The 15,791-nt window shown below is 40.6% G+C and overlaps 1 protein-coding gene across 1 annotated transcript in view; it reads right to left on the bottom strand.

The window, feature by feature from the left end:
- Nucleotides 1–3,399: 3,399 nt before the first annotated feature.
- The window catches only part of LOC128757569 (ephrin type-A receptor 7-like), a 159,359-nt gene continuing 146,967 nt past the window's right edge, over nt 3,400–15,791 (bottom strand). Inside the window, exons 12-18 of the mRNA XM_053862964.1 lie at nt 12,748–12,809; nt 12,244–12,360; nt 11,554–11,640; nt 10,308–10,460; nt 7,484–7,674; nt 7,234–7,398; nt 3,400–5,876 (exon numbers count right to left, since the gene is read on the bottom strand). Coding sequence (XP_053718939.1) covers nt 5,762–5,876; nt 7,234–7,398; nt 7,484–7,674; nt 10,308–10,460; nt 11,554–11,640; nt 12,244–12,360; nt 12,748–12,809 — 890 coding nt within the window. The 3' untranslated portion in view covers nt 3,400–5,761. The remainder of the gene's footprint in view (nt 5,877–7,233; nt 7,399–7,483; nt 7,675–10,307; nt 10,461–11,553; nt 11,641–12,243; nt 12,361–12,747; nt 12,810–15,791) is intronic.

Genomic DNA, 15,791 nt, shown 5'->3' with positions numbered 1-15,791 from the left:
TAGTGTAGGTATTATTTTTGTACAGTACGTGAACAGCCTTGTTGTATTTTATTTTATTTTATTTGTCAGCACTTTATTCCAAAACACTTTCCCAGTTGGTGGGCTCCCCGCTGACCATGGCAATAAATTATATTCTGATTCTGAGTATTAGATGGCATTTTATGGGTCCCTGGTAGTGCCGCAACATAACATCCACATTAAACAAGAGATTACTGTGCAGTACATTGTATTATGTCTGAACTTGACACACATGCTCCCAGTGTAAAAACTAGGGCTGTCCATAGATTTCAATTTTAATCTAAATTAATCGCAGTCAAGCTGAGTTAATTCACAATTTTGTATCTGTTGTATCAGCTTAACAACATGATCATCAATACCCACTCTTGTGTCGATAAAGTCTTCCTTTCAGTAACATTTAGAATGATACACCTGAGATTTATTTACCTTTAATCACGAGTTAACTCATCTTTAGTGCCATTCATTGACACTCATTATAACACAATTTCAATGCGCAAATGTTTGTCAAGTCATAAAGCAGGTGGTACACATAATAACCTACATTCAAAAGAAACACTTAACTGCAGGTAAAACGTGGCAGAAACTGCACTAACTGGGGGACAAAGCCATCGACTCAACTGCCTGACAGCCGTTTTTGGCGTCTAGTTATTTATTTATTTATTTAATATATTTCCAGAAACTGTTTTTTTTTTCAAAGTGGTGCATCACATTTTAGTCACCAACATGATGCCCACCCAGATTCTGCTGAATAGCCGTTACGATCACCTGCAGCAGAGCTAATGTGAACCAAATTCATTAGGCTTGTTCCTGGAACCAGCCTCAAAGCGCCGACAGATCAATCTCAGCAGACAGCAGAAGTTTCCTAGCCTTAATGAGACGGTTCTGCCGCTCCCCACATAATCACTCCGGAGATGAGCTGAAGTATCTGATGATCACAGTCTGCAGTCATTAACACGGAAGACACGCCACTTGTCATTACCAATGTATCATAAACAACAAGTATTTCTTTACGTAACTCGTATCCAAAATGCCTCTCTTCAAAGGAAGAATCCACTGCAGAAGAGAAGGAAACTTTTGAGCTCAGTACCAAACCACAGATAGATGTTTGACAACGTGGGCGGTTCAGAACGCCGCGTCGAGCGGCTGCGAAATATGAAATTCATTAAGTCTCAAACTTCAATTCTCAAATCCAATAAGGCTTATATTAAAAGTATGGATTGTTCCTAAGACGGCATGGGTAAAATATGTTTTAAAAAATAATAATGATTGTGAAACTCACATCCATGGAGTCGCACTCCCACACGCTCACCCTGCTGAAAAAAAAAAAAAAAAAAAAGCTTTTAAACAGCGCACTTCCTGCTCGACTCCTACACCCCACTCCAGTCATTTGCATTTACAATCATTTCCAATATGCTCGGCTCTAAAGGTGGGTGTCGCGGCGCAAAGCTGTGAGTAAAATAACCTCTGTCCCCTGAGAGAGACTTAATAAGTTCACATGCAATATTTCAGGAGTGTGAGTGAAACCTATGAACTCAAAAATGGTCACGGAAAGTTGGGTGCTTCGTGATGAAAGAGGATGGGGGGGGACATTAACCCCGTAACAGATAAATCTAAAAGGAGAAGACAGATTACGTTTTAAAGGGTAGCAGGTTAATTTCTTCGCACCTGAGGTAAGGTTGAACCGCACTTGGATAATTGAACATTCATCATGTGGACCCTCTTTACCTGCCATCAGCTACGTGCCGGCGCTAACTTATGTAGCAGAGGTGAAAAGTGCCAAAGGGAGCCTTCATTGAAAGTGATATCTTTGAGCAGAAATGACAAATATGTTTGTAACCTTAAAGTCACATTCTCAGACGGACTGAGGCCGCAGAATCTGACCGCGGAAGAAAGTGAGGTTGCTAAAGCACGATGCTACATGAGCTACGTGATACAACCGTGCGTATCTGTCACTAAGGTAAAATGTTTTTTTTCGGCGAAATTCCAGCTTCTTGTTCAACCCTCATTTGGTTTCATTTTTCATCAACATAAAGTAAGATTTGTAATGCAGTGAAAAGGTGTCAGGGGTCAATCTGTCCCTATACAGCGACCACACACACAAAAACAACAAGGGACGGTCAATACACGTTCAGTGTGTATCTTTCACTCTTTAAATTCTTGAGAAAAATAAGAAGAAATTGAAAAAAAATCAAAGATATTTATTTATTTTAGTTGTGTGTTTTTAAAACAGATGTCATAGAAGTGGAAACATGTTAGTTAAAAGCAGTTGATTTTGTGTGGAATAGTAAATAAACAAAATAACAAACAATAACAACAAATGAGGGATCTGATTCAAGTATTTGGTTGAAGTGAGCCAATTGAAAGAGAGCAGACACATTACTGTGCAAGTAGATTTCATGACTTTGTTGTACTACATTGGCAGTTGGCAAGAAAAATTGTGGTTGACTAATATTTACCTTTAATTCATGCATTTTACAATGTTGTTGTGTCCGTAACCTTGAGCCAAAGATGATGTTATTGCTAGTGACGGGTAGATTAATTTTTAATGACACAGTATTGAAGGTTTGATGAGGTTTCACAAAACAGTGTCCTGACTTTTGGTGGCCACCAGATGGCACTGTTAGCTGTAAAAATGTTTGGACTTGAACATCTAAGTCAATGAAACATCACATCATATCTGAACCTAGAGTTCTGTCTATTGGCCTAGAAAAACAAAAAACAAAAAACAAAAAACAAATAATGACAAAAATGATCATTTGATATATTTTACATTTTTGCTTCAATCCCAAAATTGTATGCACAAATGAATCGAGGACCAGTGATGTGTCTTCTACGTGCTTTTATTTTCACTCTGCGTGCTTTCAGACCCACAGTCCATGTGTGTTCAACTACATTGTAATTCCATTCTTGAATTTATGATTTTGAAAAGTTAAACTTCCAACTGCACTCTTTTTAATGGCGATGCGTCCTTGTGTTATTGTTGTTGGCATTAATCTCAATTTATTATTTTTCCTTTTATGTTGGTTCTCTGTCTCTGTGCTTTTCCTGGTTTTACCAAACACCTTTAGTTTTACTCTGAATTGTAAAATATTGACTCATGCTGCTGTCTCTTCTCTCTTTTTGGAATTTTAATTAATGTTTGATTTGACTTTGAAGTTACAGTTTTGATTTGAAGATCACATATTCACACATTGCAGCCTCTTCAGTTAAAAGTTGTTGACACTGCCGTAATATTATTATAATATAGTAATATTTTCCACTGGTGTGGAGACATGACATGGATCAGTGTCACAGTCGTTCTTAAATATTTGACAAGATATTTCTGAAGAAGAGTAAAAATCAAGGAAGATGCAAGTATATTTGTGTTTTACCTTTTATTATTAACACACTTCAATATTGCAACAGCCGTCAGAATGATCTTCTAACAGGTAAAAATCATCCAGAAAAAGCTAACTCAAAACAACAAACGTCAATCTTTCAGTTTCACTTCAAAACACCAGAATTTTTGTAGCTATTTTCTCAGCCCTAAAATTCAAACATAAACACAGTGAGCAGATATTATATTCAACACGTTTTCTTCAAACAAATTATAAAAATAGATTTCGCCTTTTCAAATACATATTTACAGTATTCAACAGAAATGATCCAAAAAAAAGCAACAAAAAAGGGGGGTTTCATTCAGTGTTTGTGGCAAGGTCCGGTTGCGTGCCAGCCTGTTTTGATGTTACGTATGTTTGAGTGCGTCGAGATGAATGACAGGAAAACACTTCATTAATAATGATACTGTTTGAATGACAAAACGTTGGTATGAAAAAGTGATGAGAAAATAATTTTGCAGTAGCACACAGGACAAACAGGTCAAAAGTGTTGAATCTGAAAAGCAGTTTTACGCCCATAAAACAAGAAAAGAAAAAGAAAAAAAGTCAAATCAAAATTTATAAATAATTTTAAATGAACAGATCTAAAATAATTTTAGAATTTAGAATTTTGAAAATTTGATCCTGAATTGGCTCCTCACTCACACTGACGCCCAAAGAGACCCACGGCACAGTCCAGCATTACACTCATCCCAAATCACAGGTAACAGTACACAGATACTGTGTGTCCTGCCGTCATTCGAATTCCCGAATAAATAACACAAATAGACGCCACAATCCTACAGTAAATAAACATTTCAACGCAATAAATAAAAAAGACCCTTCTTGATGAGCCATACATAAATATGATATATGAAAAAGTGAAGTAGACAGAGGTCTGTGCAAAGTGTCAGGTATTGGTCGTGAGAGGAGGAATGGTTTAAACACACCTTCAGATGCAATTGTGCAACGTAGTTCACATTCAAAATATTATTCCCGATAATTGCCATAATTTCATTTTAGAAAAGTGAGACTTGTCGTCTTTCTGGCTCTGTTGCGAAAGCTTAAGTATGTAGGACTCCAGATCAAAAGACATGGTTGCAGAAAGACGTGACTCCAAAAAAAGAAACCAAGTTGATGTCGATGTCAAGTTCACCCTTGAACTCAAAACAGTTGTTGACCTTTCAGACAGAGTCCTATAAGTTACCAGGTGCGTTGGAGTGTGACCCTTCGTTCCCGGAAGCATTTGTACCACGTTCCCAAAGCGTGGAAGCTCCACTTCCCGTCTGTTCGTTTTTCAGAGCAGAACTTCTTTGCGAAATCTGGATCCTCATTTCACTGTGTCACATGAGGATCGCAACCTTGGTTGGGGCACAATGGGCATCTAAAAGGAACTTTGGGTCCCACCCATGTCCCTCATGCTTGCTCTCACTATTCCTCATCGTCTATGGAGTCAAGTATGAAGTGAGATCATCTTTCCCCCGATGGCTTGGTGCCACTGGTTATCATGTAATGCTGATGTCTCATAGCCAACGAAAAGTCACGACCATTGGGTGACGCAGACTCTTACAGAGGAACCGAAGGGTAAGAGGAAAAGATGAGTCACGGTTTCACTTGGAAACCATCCGTCGCAGGACCCTCACAGGGCGGGAACCAGGATTTAACACTCGAGTCAGAGCTCTGCACTCACTAAATGCATATGAATCATGGGAAGCACCCATTCCTAAACAGACACCGACAAACAGCAAATAACAGGTGATGAGATGTTACGCAACGATTACGCTTTGTGATATTTCTGTCAGCCGCTGACGCACAAAGCCGTTGGATATTCCTAAAACACGGAAGAGTACCACTCTCTTCTATCAAGCCTGTTGATAGGAAAGAAATTCAATGTAAGCCTCATCATGTTTTCCACAGACAGGATTACATTCCAACCTTCAGGAATATCCCATGATGACGTGATATAACATCAGCGCTGACCTACAACAGGGGGAGTCAGTCTCTGATCTGACGTCACATTTGTGTCCACAGGTAAATAACGTAGCTCCGAATCGTTGTGGGCATAAAGGGAAATTCTTGTCAAAACTTTGTAGTACTCCGCTTCTTTTAAGAAAGTTTCAAGTGTCGTCCCACACTGATTCCACGCACCAGTGAGTCAGATTGAGGTATGTCACATGACATCACTCCCAGGTCTCCCAACCGCATGGAACGCCGCCCGTCTCCGAGGGATGAAAAGTAAGGAACTCGGGAGGATGGTGGAAGGGAGGCGAGGCCGGAGAAAATATGAGACCGGAGTTTCTGTTGTTCACCCTGCAAGAGTGTCCTTTCTCCCTCCTCTGTCTGTCCGTCCGCCTGCAGCAGTGTTAAACAGCCAGCGTCTGCTGTTTTCAGACCTGTACGCCGCGGCCGTGCATTTGGATGACTTGGGCTCTCAGGGTCTGGATGGCAGCCAGGATCTGCTTTTGGTGCTCGAGGGACGTGATGCCGAGGCTTAGCACATCTCTGTGAATAGGAATTTTAAACTTGAATTAATATTAAAGACTTCTGAATCAATAATTAAACACATAATTAAATTTAAAAAAATCAATTCATAGTCAGCGTCTCTGTGACAAGTCAACATCACATGATCAGATGGATATGCACAGTCTAGAATGAGCTGGGCTTTTGGTGTCAAGGCCTGTGTGGATTTCTTTGACAGAGAAGAACGAAATGGGTGACAGCTAAGGTGTCAAAAGTAGGATGTTGGCCCTGAACCTTGGGGAAAATCTTTGAACAGACAGTAGGGTTGAAAATCCCCAGGTCCCTCATGATAATATCATATTTTTCCCACGATAACAATAATATCACGATACAGTATGCTGCAAAAAAACGATACATCAATATCTTAAGAAATTCAGAATTATGATCTACACTGAATACAATATTGAGGAAAAAAAAAAAAAATCAGTTAATTTCACATGACAACCAAGGAAAATAAATTCTATACTTTGCAGCAGTGATGGGTAGATGAGGTATCACGAAACAGTATTGCAGGGTTGATGAAACAGCATCCATATTTTCAGAGACCACTAGATGGTGCTCTTGGTTTAGAAATGATATGAGATTTCATTCATGTACGTTTTCTCTCTGTTTGTCACATGGATTTTTGCAAGAGAATCATGTACATCCTTCCTGTTTTTTTAGAGACCTTTTGTGTAATTGAGCATAAAGATATTTTCGTGATAAAGAATATTTTTGAGCTTTTATTCTTTGTGTTTTCTTCATCCACTGTCAGGTCTGCTGCTGGATGAACATCAGAGAAACCCTTGCGAAACCCACCCACACATCCTTATTCTTCCCCAACAACCATAATTCAGTTAATAGATGCAAACAGATGTAATAATGGCGCTGGATGAATTGAAATAATAGGTCCCATTTCATTCACTGATATGACTGAAGGGTAAGTAATAATGCTCATTTACTTTTTAATAACTAAAATCATGGCTGTTATTGTCACTGTTATCCTTCCTTCATCTTTGGATTCAATTTCATTTTAAAGACCAGAGTGAAAAAGGGAAAGATTTTATAAAAAAAATAAACACATAAAATAAAATAATATTAATAATAACACGTTATGTTATTGACAACTAAAATAAAGCACCAGAAATGTTTTCAAGAAGTTTCCCTGATGTTCATAATCGAAAATATATATATGCAATTCCACAATAGACGTGTAGATGTGACTTGCTACTCCACAGGAAAACAATAGGAAATGTGTCATACATTAATTGCAACCAAAACATTATTCAAAACAAAACAAAAAAAATGACAGAGCATTTTCTAAATAGAAAAAATTTCTCTTCTATGAAATGGTACTTACTGTACGGTCATTCGCGCTACCGACTCCAAGTAACAGTAACCTGCCGCTGTGAAGTTGTCCTTGTATCTCCCCATGTCCACGGCGTCCAGCCATTCTCCTACTGAGTTAAATGCTGGGAAGGACGGCAGTGGCCTTTCTTCTAACGTTATGGATGAACCCAGCGTCCTGAAACAGCAAAAAAAAAAAAAAAAAAAGACAGTTAATGTCTGTGTCATCGCTGGGTCGGCCAGAAACGGAAGGCCGAGTTTACCTGCGCGCCAGGGTGGAGGAGCCGATGCCGTCAGGTGAGCGGATGCTCTTGCTCAGCGCAGAGTGTATCTGGCTGAAACTGGGTCGCTCCGTCCTTTCCTTCTGCCAACAGTCGAGCATCAACTGATGAAGATGTTGAGGGCAGTTAACTGGAGCGGGCAGCCTGAAGCCGTCCTCAATGGCCTTAATGACCTACACAGGCGACACAAGGAAACAACAACGTTGGATTAGTCCAAAAATAAAAGCATGTTATCAAACACCATCCCCTTATTCTAGTCCCTGGGGGCGTGGAGCCAACACCAAATACATAAAGCAAGAGGCAGAAGCGCCACGCGCTGGTTGTGGTCTATTGTGGGGCACACGGTCAAACACACTCGTGCAATTGATCTTGGATATTCCCTTGGCAACCCGCACGGTTGCCTCAAGCTGGGATCTAACTGCTGCAGCCCGAACAGATCTGCTGATATTCTGTTGGAAGCCATTAACATAATATTTGTGACCATATTTGCTGAGCATGTTCATCTCCCAAACCTCAGCGCAGCAATGGAATACAGGCTCATTTGAATAGAAAAACTATCGCAGCAGTATTTACAACCTCGACACTTCTAGAAACAATCGCCATCTGTTATGTAGATTTTTGTCTGAAAAGTCTTGAGCATCCCAAAAAACAAAAAACTACGCGAATTGCTTGGGGCTATCACAGGACAAATTCTGATCACAAACAAACTGGGCTTTGGCCCTTGAGTCTCAGACCCATTTTGACATTGGTATTGCAATGAAAGACTCTGATAAAAAACATAACAAGTGACATAGCCAGTGAAGAAACCAGCGCAACATTGTGAAACAGTCAGCATCTAAATTATGTTTCCAGTGGTGATGGGTAGATGATGTTTCATGATGCTTTTATGAAACAGTGTTGTGATTTTCAGAGGCCACCAGATGGCACTGTCTGCTGTAACATGTTTGAACTTGAACAACTGATTCAATAAACCTCACTTCATTTCTAAACAACCAGCACCATCTACTGGCCTCTGAAAATTAGGACACTGTTTCATCAACCCTGCAATACTGTTTCATGATACCTCATCTCTCCATCACTAGTTTATATTGTAGCAGAGAGTTTTTTTTCCAGTTTATAATCAGGTTTTCATGTGCGAGACTTTAATGGCGGAGAGGTAACGGAGCTACGTGGGACGTCCTCAGGCATAAGAAGTTGCTAATACAGGCGTTTCAGCTTTTATTTGTCTGCCACACATGAGCTTAATTTTGAAACAGTTTGAGCTTCGATGATGATGGACGTGGAGAAAGAGTAAGTTGAACAACAGAACAACATCCAGAGCACAACGTGGGTTGGCTGATAACCATTTTTATAGAAATACACTTCTTCAGGGGTCCAAAAAACACACGCCGAACCCCGTGAAGTTCGAGTGTAGTGGGTGAAAACGTTTTTGGGTCCTTTCTGTGCCTCGGCCCGTAGTGTGAAATAAGCAATCGTAGCATGTTCTGACGCCCAAGATTTCTCGATCAATTGATACACCTGGCTTGCCATTTGTCAAAACTCTGTAGGTTAATGGGGATAACCTTTTTTGCCAGTCTGTTTACTGCCCCGTGTGGTCCTTGGCATCCTTCACTGCGCTACAGTTTCACATTCTACAAAGATGTTGGCAAGCTATTTTGGAGATAGACTTGAGAACCTTTCATGTTATCACAGCCCCTATAGAAGATAAGAAACAACTGCAGGGTCAGCTCAATTATGTATCTCGGAACATTATCTTGTGCAGTAAAACAACTTCCTTCCAAGAGCTGAGCTTTAAAATGACCTTCCTCGATGTTTCCTTTGTCTATTTTATCACACTAATACCATCCCTGTCCAAAATCAATTAGCCGCAACACCTCAAGAGGGACTTCACTTCTAATGCGTCTGTCGGCCGATCTCTCTCTGCGTCTCCACAACAGGAATGGAAACAACGTTCGAGCCCAGTGGGAAGAACTTCATCCATCAACGGCGCCCCCTCTCCCTCATCCCACCGTTCAGCGTCCCAGCAGCGGCTCCTTCCGCGCTAAAGAGCATTCATAAAGTGCTTTCCAGCTTCTGACATTTTCCATTTAATCATGACTGCTAGGTAAAGGGCACAATGGATCACAGGTGAACAGGCCAAGCAACAATCCCGTCATGGTATAATGTATCAATCCGGGAAGGATTAATACCCGCACCGCGCTACAAGCTTGACCTTTGACAAGCTCAATTGGAAAGTTTGATGCTGTGAACTGAAGGAAACTTTCTCTTACTCATATGAATGAATAGAGCTTTAAAACAATGCTAAAAAGATACTGAAAAATAACCAAACAATACTTCAGGAACACAGAAAAGAAGAGTCAATTATTTCAGAGAACCCTGGTTTGTGTCTTCACTTCACTGTGCTACTCGCTAATATCCAAGAAATGAACACGTTGTTTCGCAGCTGGACTCCAAAAAGGATTCCAGAGTAAACTTGATGCACAGCAGGGTTCCGTTAACACCGTCCCATTATGTGCTCAAAATAGCAAACACTCGCCTCCTCCTGGAGGGATTGCCTGCCCCTTCATGGGGCCAAACAGGGAGCCACATATAGGGGTCCTTTACACTCTAACTGGATTGGTTATGGAGCTGACTCAGACTTTAGAAGGTGTTGAAATGCCACTGCTTCCAAGGAGCCTTTCCAATAAGATATTTCCTCAAAGGGAGTTGAACATAGGGCTAAAAAAGCCAAGAGGAGTTTTGTTAAACTGGAAATAATTGTTCGGGGATTATACATATTCATTCTCCCACTGCTCATTCTACTTACGTCCTGGTTTCCCATGTCCCAGTACGGTCGCTCTCCATAAGACATGACCTCCCACATGACAATTCCAAAGCTCCACACGTCCGATGCTGAGGAAAAACGGTGGTACTGGATGGCCTCAGGAGCGGTCCACAGCACCACGCTCTTGCCTCCATGCTGGGAATAGGAAATGACAGAAAGGTCACAGAGAGTTCAAGGAATCTTTCAATGTGTTTTCCCAGGATTAAGTCATTCGTTCTTCTGTGAAATGCTTTTCCCACAAGGGGAATCGCTTCCACTGCACCCTCTCTTGATCCACCTTTGTGATGGGTAGATGAAGTATCAAGAAGCAGTAGGGTGATGAAAGAGTGTACTCATCTTCAGAGGCCATTGGATGGCGCTTTTGGTTACATGAAATTTTACAGCAGACAGTGCCATCTGGTGGCCCCGAAAAACACTGTTTCATGAAACCTCATCAAGCTTAACTTGTCATGTCCTCATTCATAAATGACCCTCATTCTTCGATCTCCATCATTCTTGGTCCAACACGGTCCCTCCTCTTCCAATGTCCAAACCATCTGGACCCCCAATTTTGTCTCCAAACTTCTCCTCATAAGATGTTCCTCTGATATATATCCTTTGATCTCATGAGTTTTAAACCAGGTTGTTTATCACAACACACACATAACATCCTTTATTCCTCTTCTCTCCAGCTCATAGCCCCAGTTCTCCAGCAAACATCATCAGTCCCTCAACTCTTCTGGTGATCACCATCTTCCTTTCATCCTCACCACTGTCACACATACTTCCATGACCCCACTTCGTTCATCCCTCACACAGCAGTAACACGACTACACTTTTCTTTTTGGCACATTTAGGATCAAAGACATTAGCTCAATTGAAGAACCAGGCTTAGTCACATGAATAGACTCAAGTTCAAGTGAACTTGCCAAGCTAAGACTATGCAGCTACAGAAAGCTAGCGGTTCATTTCGGAGCATGGCAGTTATGTAACGCATTGATTTGCAGTAAATCATTGCAGCAGACATGAACAAATTAGTTCTGAGAACTGCGGGGCTTCAAGTGTAAATCCCGCCTGGCTGTCTTTGTTCATTTGACCTCACTGTCCAAAAATCCTCTGCTCAAATGTAGGTCATAATCTAAGTAGCACTATGAGACGTTCAAGAGGAAACGGCTCGACTGGAATGAGGATATATTTTACATGTTTGGATCAGGGAGAATGGGTGGAATAACTGGAACACTCTTCTCACCAGCGTTGTGTAGATGGCCTCGATTTTGTCCTCTTGAAGCGGACGGAAGCCGGACACCTTACATCCCAGGTTGGCATTGACAAGAACCTGAAATCAGAAACAGTCTAACTCACAATAATAATAATAATAATAATAATAATAATGACGATGATGATGATAATAATAATAATAACAATAACAATAATAATAATAATAATAATAATAATAATAGCGTTCCAGAGCTGGACCTGGACCCTTGACAGTATTTCTGAACGCCACTGAATGAATTAATATGAATTGTCTCTTCCTCGTCCTGTCAGCAACAAGTCTTTGCAAATTTAATAGAAATACATTCAGGACTTATCTATTATTTTAGCCCCTTTGTTGGCAGTTACTTTTGTTCAGTACTTTAATGTCACTCAATCATTGCATGAAATTATGATTTATTAAATGAAATGGGCTTCATTTTGAATTGTTTATAATAAATGTAATGATGCATTTTTACTATATACTACATATATCTCGAGGTATACACCTGGAGCACTGAAAGTGGCTGACCATGACCCTCACCGTTTTCAGCCTCATGAATCCCACAAACATGAATCCTACAGGTTTATTACCGCCGTGTGTACTTCCAGACAAGGACAAATGGCGAACCAGGGCTGAAAAAAGCAGCTCGTATTTGTCATCGCCTCCCACCTGCTGCCTTACCTTGTGTGCAGCGAGGCGTTTGTGGACAAAGCCCATTTCAGTGAGGTACTTCATCCCCGACGCCACACCTGTCAGCATGTCCATCAGCTGCATCACCGTCATCTGGCCTTCGTGTTTCTGAGGGGGAGAAATGAGGAGAATGAGGAAAAGTGTAAGAGATAAAAGGAAGTTAAAAAATTGTTACTGCCACCCGATGTTGCGCTTACTGAGCTAAATCCCTTTATTGAGCGAATAAAAACAAACAGGCCATTAATTCACATCATTATAAAGCATGGTCTGCAGCGGATCAGGGAGCAGAGGGGCATAATAACAGTTTACAGAGTAACTGAGCAAAAATGCCACATTTTGCACTTAATTATCTACACTTTCCTTGTTAGCACGACGCAGTTTGACGCCCGAGGACTGGGCCGTAATCATTTACGTTGCTTCAAGTAGATCATAAACAAATTATAGCAAAGCATTCGCGGTTCAAGAACGGGCCGATGGAGAAAAAAGAAAACTCACTCGAAGGAAGGAATCCAAGGCTCCGTTGGCCATGCTCTCCACGATGATCATCATCGTGTTGCCTGCAAAGAGGATGGATGTTAATCCTGCTGGGTCATTACCTGCTCTCATTGATGCGGTAGAGTAAAGATCTCCTCCACAGAAGTGCTGCCTTTGTGAACTCACAGATGTACTTCATGTAAAACCCTGCAGGTACTTGTACCTCAGATGAATTTGCAAAGCTTGGACCAGCATGGAAGTGCTAACAACACCTACATTTCATTCTTTGTGGACCTAAATGTGGGTCAATGTTTCAAAAGGCAAAGGAAAAAAATAAAAAATAATATAATAATATAATAATATAATAATATTATATATATATATATATATATATATATATATATATATATATATATATATATATATATATATATATATATATATATATATATATATATATATATATATATATATATATATATATATATTTAGACATACAAACACATAGAGTTATATATATAAAACTACACATTTCTTTGCATAGTTATATATATAAAACTAGTTTTATATATATATATATATATATATTTTAGACATACAAACACATAGAGTTATATATATAAAACTACACATTTCTTTGCATAGTTATATATATAAAACTAGTTTTTGATCTGGAATATTCCCCAATTTTATTACATTATGATTATTAGCAATGAATTACAAGAATTTTTTTTTTTATTTTGATTGAAGTCTGCTTTGTGTAAACTGAAAATGTTTTTTTCTCAGATCTTTCAGCAAAAAAATAATCTTTTCACATTTTTATTTTTATTTTATGAATTAAGATGTATTTTTGCATTTTTATTTGGGTATTTTATTATTATCATTATTTTCCCAGTTTCTCCTTGTTATGATTTTCTTTAGTCGGAAATTGGATCTGATGTTGCGTTCATCCTTTGGACTATTATTATTTTTGTTTGACTAAAGAATCTGAACTCGGTCGTGGTGGGCTAAAGTAGCTTGTCAAGGTGATGGGTTGGGGAAACCACTTACGTATATACTGTCGACAACCACAGCCACTTACAGTATGTACAAGTGAACAATTAACCTGTCTGTTTTTGGATTTAGGGAGGAAATGAGAGTGCCCAGATTATCTGACTAGTTCATCAAAAAGCATTATCCTATGTATATATATTTGGTTGGAGATTTGATGTCCAGTCAATGCTTTCCACTGACAGACACGACAGGAATATGACATGGGTGAGTGTGTAGCTGTCTGTCCCAACACGTGTTGTGTCGAGCGCTGGTTTTGGTCACATCCTTGCCTAGCGAAAGCTATTAAGCGGAAGCACTGAACAAGTTTCCAGGTAATAGAGACAGAGGAAGGGATAAAGTGAGTCTAGGCCACTTGGCAGCCTGGCAGGCTTTTGTGCAAAGCCATTCTTCATCCAGTGAACTGTGGTGAAGCCGGGAGAACCGCCGTGCCGCCCTGGCTGTCTCAGCAAGTTTAACGACCCTTAAACACTCTCACCAGCACACTCCCGCAATCTGTGCGGAGCAACACACACGGACCAACAAGCTGGAGGCGCACACGCACGCGCGCACGCCGAGGCACAGATGGCGGAAATCCAGCTGCTATGAGGTGCACAGAGAAGGAAAATAACGCCGCTGGAGTTGGAGGGAAAACGAAACAAAGGGAAGCAAGGTGTGGACGGAGCGAGATTGCGGGAGCTTGTATAATCTCTAAATAAATTCAGCACTTGTGATGAACATGAAAACCATGTAGGCACATCATGGGACTCATGTAATTCAGCTGATCGACCATTGCTTTGGTAGATTTTATCTATATTTAATCTGCATTTCTGAATAGCAACTCATTTCATTCACATTTTATCAAAGAGTGAAGGCTGTAAAACCGCTACACTGTGATGTTCACCTGCAGGCAGGTGTGTTCTGGGACATCGTGGGCCGGATCTTTGTGCCCCGCTGAATCTGCAGCACCCATTACTGAGCCTCGCACATCTGCCTTCAACCTGCTGAGCGTTGCTTGTCCGGGCACCGTGCCCATGCACAAACACCGTCTTATTCATCTCAATATCGATGCTTTCAGTCCCCTGTTTCTTAATCTCTGTCTGCCAGCAAAAAAAACAGGTCTTGATGTGTCGCAGCTGCTGGAATCAGGCTTCAATCCCATCATACTGTTCGCTGCTTTAGACCCCATCATCTCTCCTCTCTCCCCACTCTCTTATTACCATGAAGTTGTCAGTGTCCCTGCGCTACACTCTTTCACCATCCATTGTTCCTTTACCATGAAGTCATTTTTAGCACAAGCAGCGACTCCACTAGGGCTTATTCTATTCTTTTTAGATGTAAATCCATGTAAAACATTAATTCTATTTCCGTCTCGCTGTGTGATCCCATGTGTCCCCGACGGCAGTGTCAAACACTTGCATTAAATTACGACTCCTATGCTGCTTTGAAGGTAAATTAATTCAGTAGTACATGCCCAACATGGCCTTTTAATACCAGGGGTTCAATGGGATGTTATATTGCCGTGCACACGCAGTGCTGGGTAGCAGACTTCAGGTCAATAGTCTGGGTGAAAGGACCCTGTAATCCCAGTCTGGTCAAGCTATGTCCAACTCAGATCCTTGAACCGTCTCAAACTCCTGTTTTTATTATTGTTTTAGCTCCCTCCTATTTGACCTGCCTCCTCACAACTCCACAGCCCGGATCATGACCAGTAGCCCTCTTCCAGCATCACATCAACCCCATCCTGCAACTCCCCTTCTGGCTCCTAAATAGCAGACAGTTGACAGCAAACTCCTCCCATTCAATTACCAAGTCATCCATGACCCAAACGTACCGATTTTTAATCGGTAAATTCAGCCTATCTCAGTCTAAAAACATCACTTATAATCGTCAAGGGAAACTTTTGGTCGAATATTGACACAAAAGTTGCCTCCTGCATCGAATGAAATGTAGCCACTCCAACAGCACAATGCTCATGAAGAGTGGTCAAGGTTAAGACGAGGACCTGTAGAGGTGATGATTGTCAGGTCTTATTC

The sequence above is a fragment of the Synchiropus splendidus genome, chromosome 4, assembly GCF_027744825.2.
Source record: "Synchiropus splendidus isolate RoL2022-P1 chromosome 4, RoL_Sspl_1.0, whole genome shotgun sequence".
Lineage (NCBI taxonomy): Eukaryota > Metazoa > Chordata > Actinopteri > Syngnathiformes > Callionymidae > Synchiropus > Synchiropus splendidus.
Note: the sequence above shows the minus strand (reverse complement) of the source record. Positions and strands in the feature narration are given on the sequence as shown.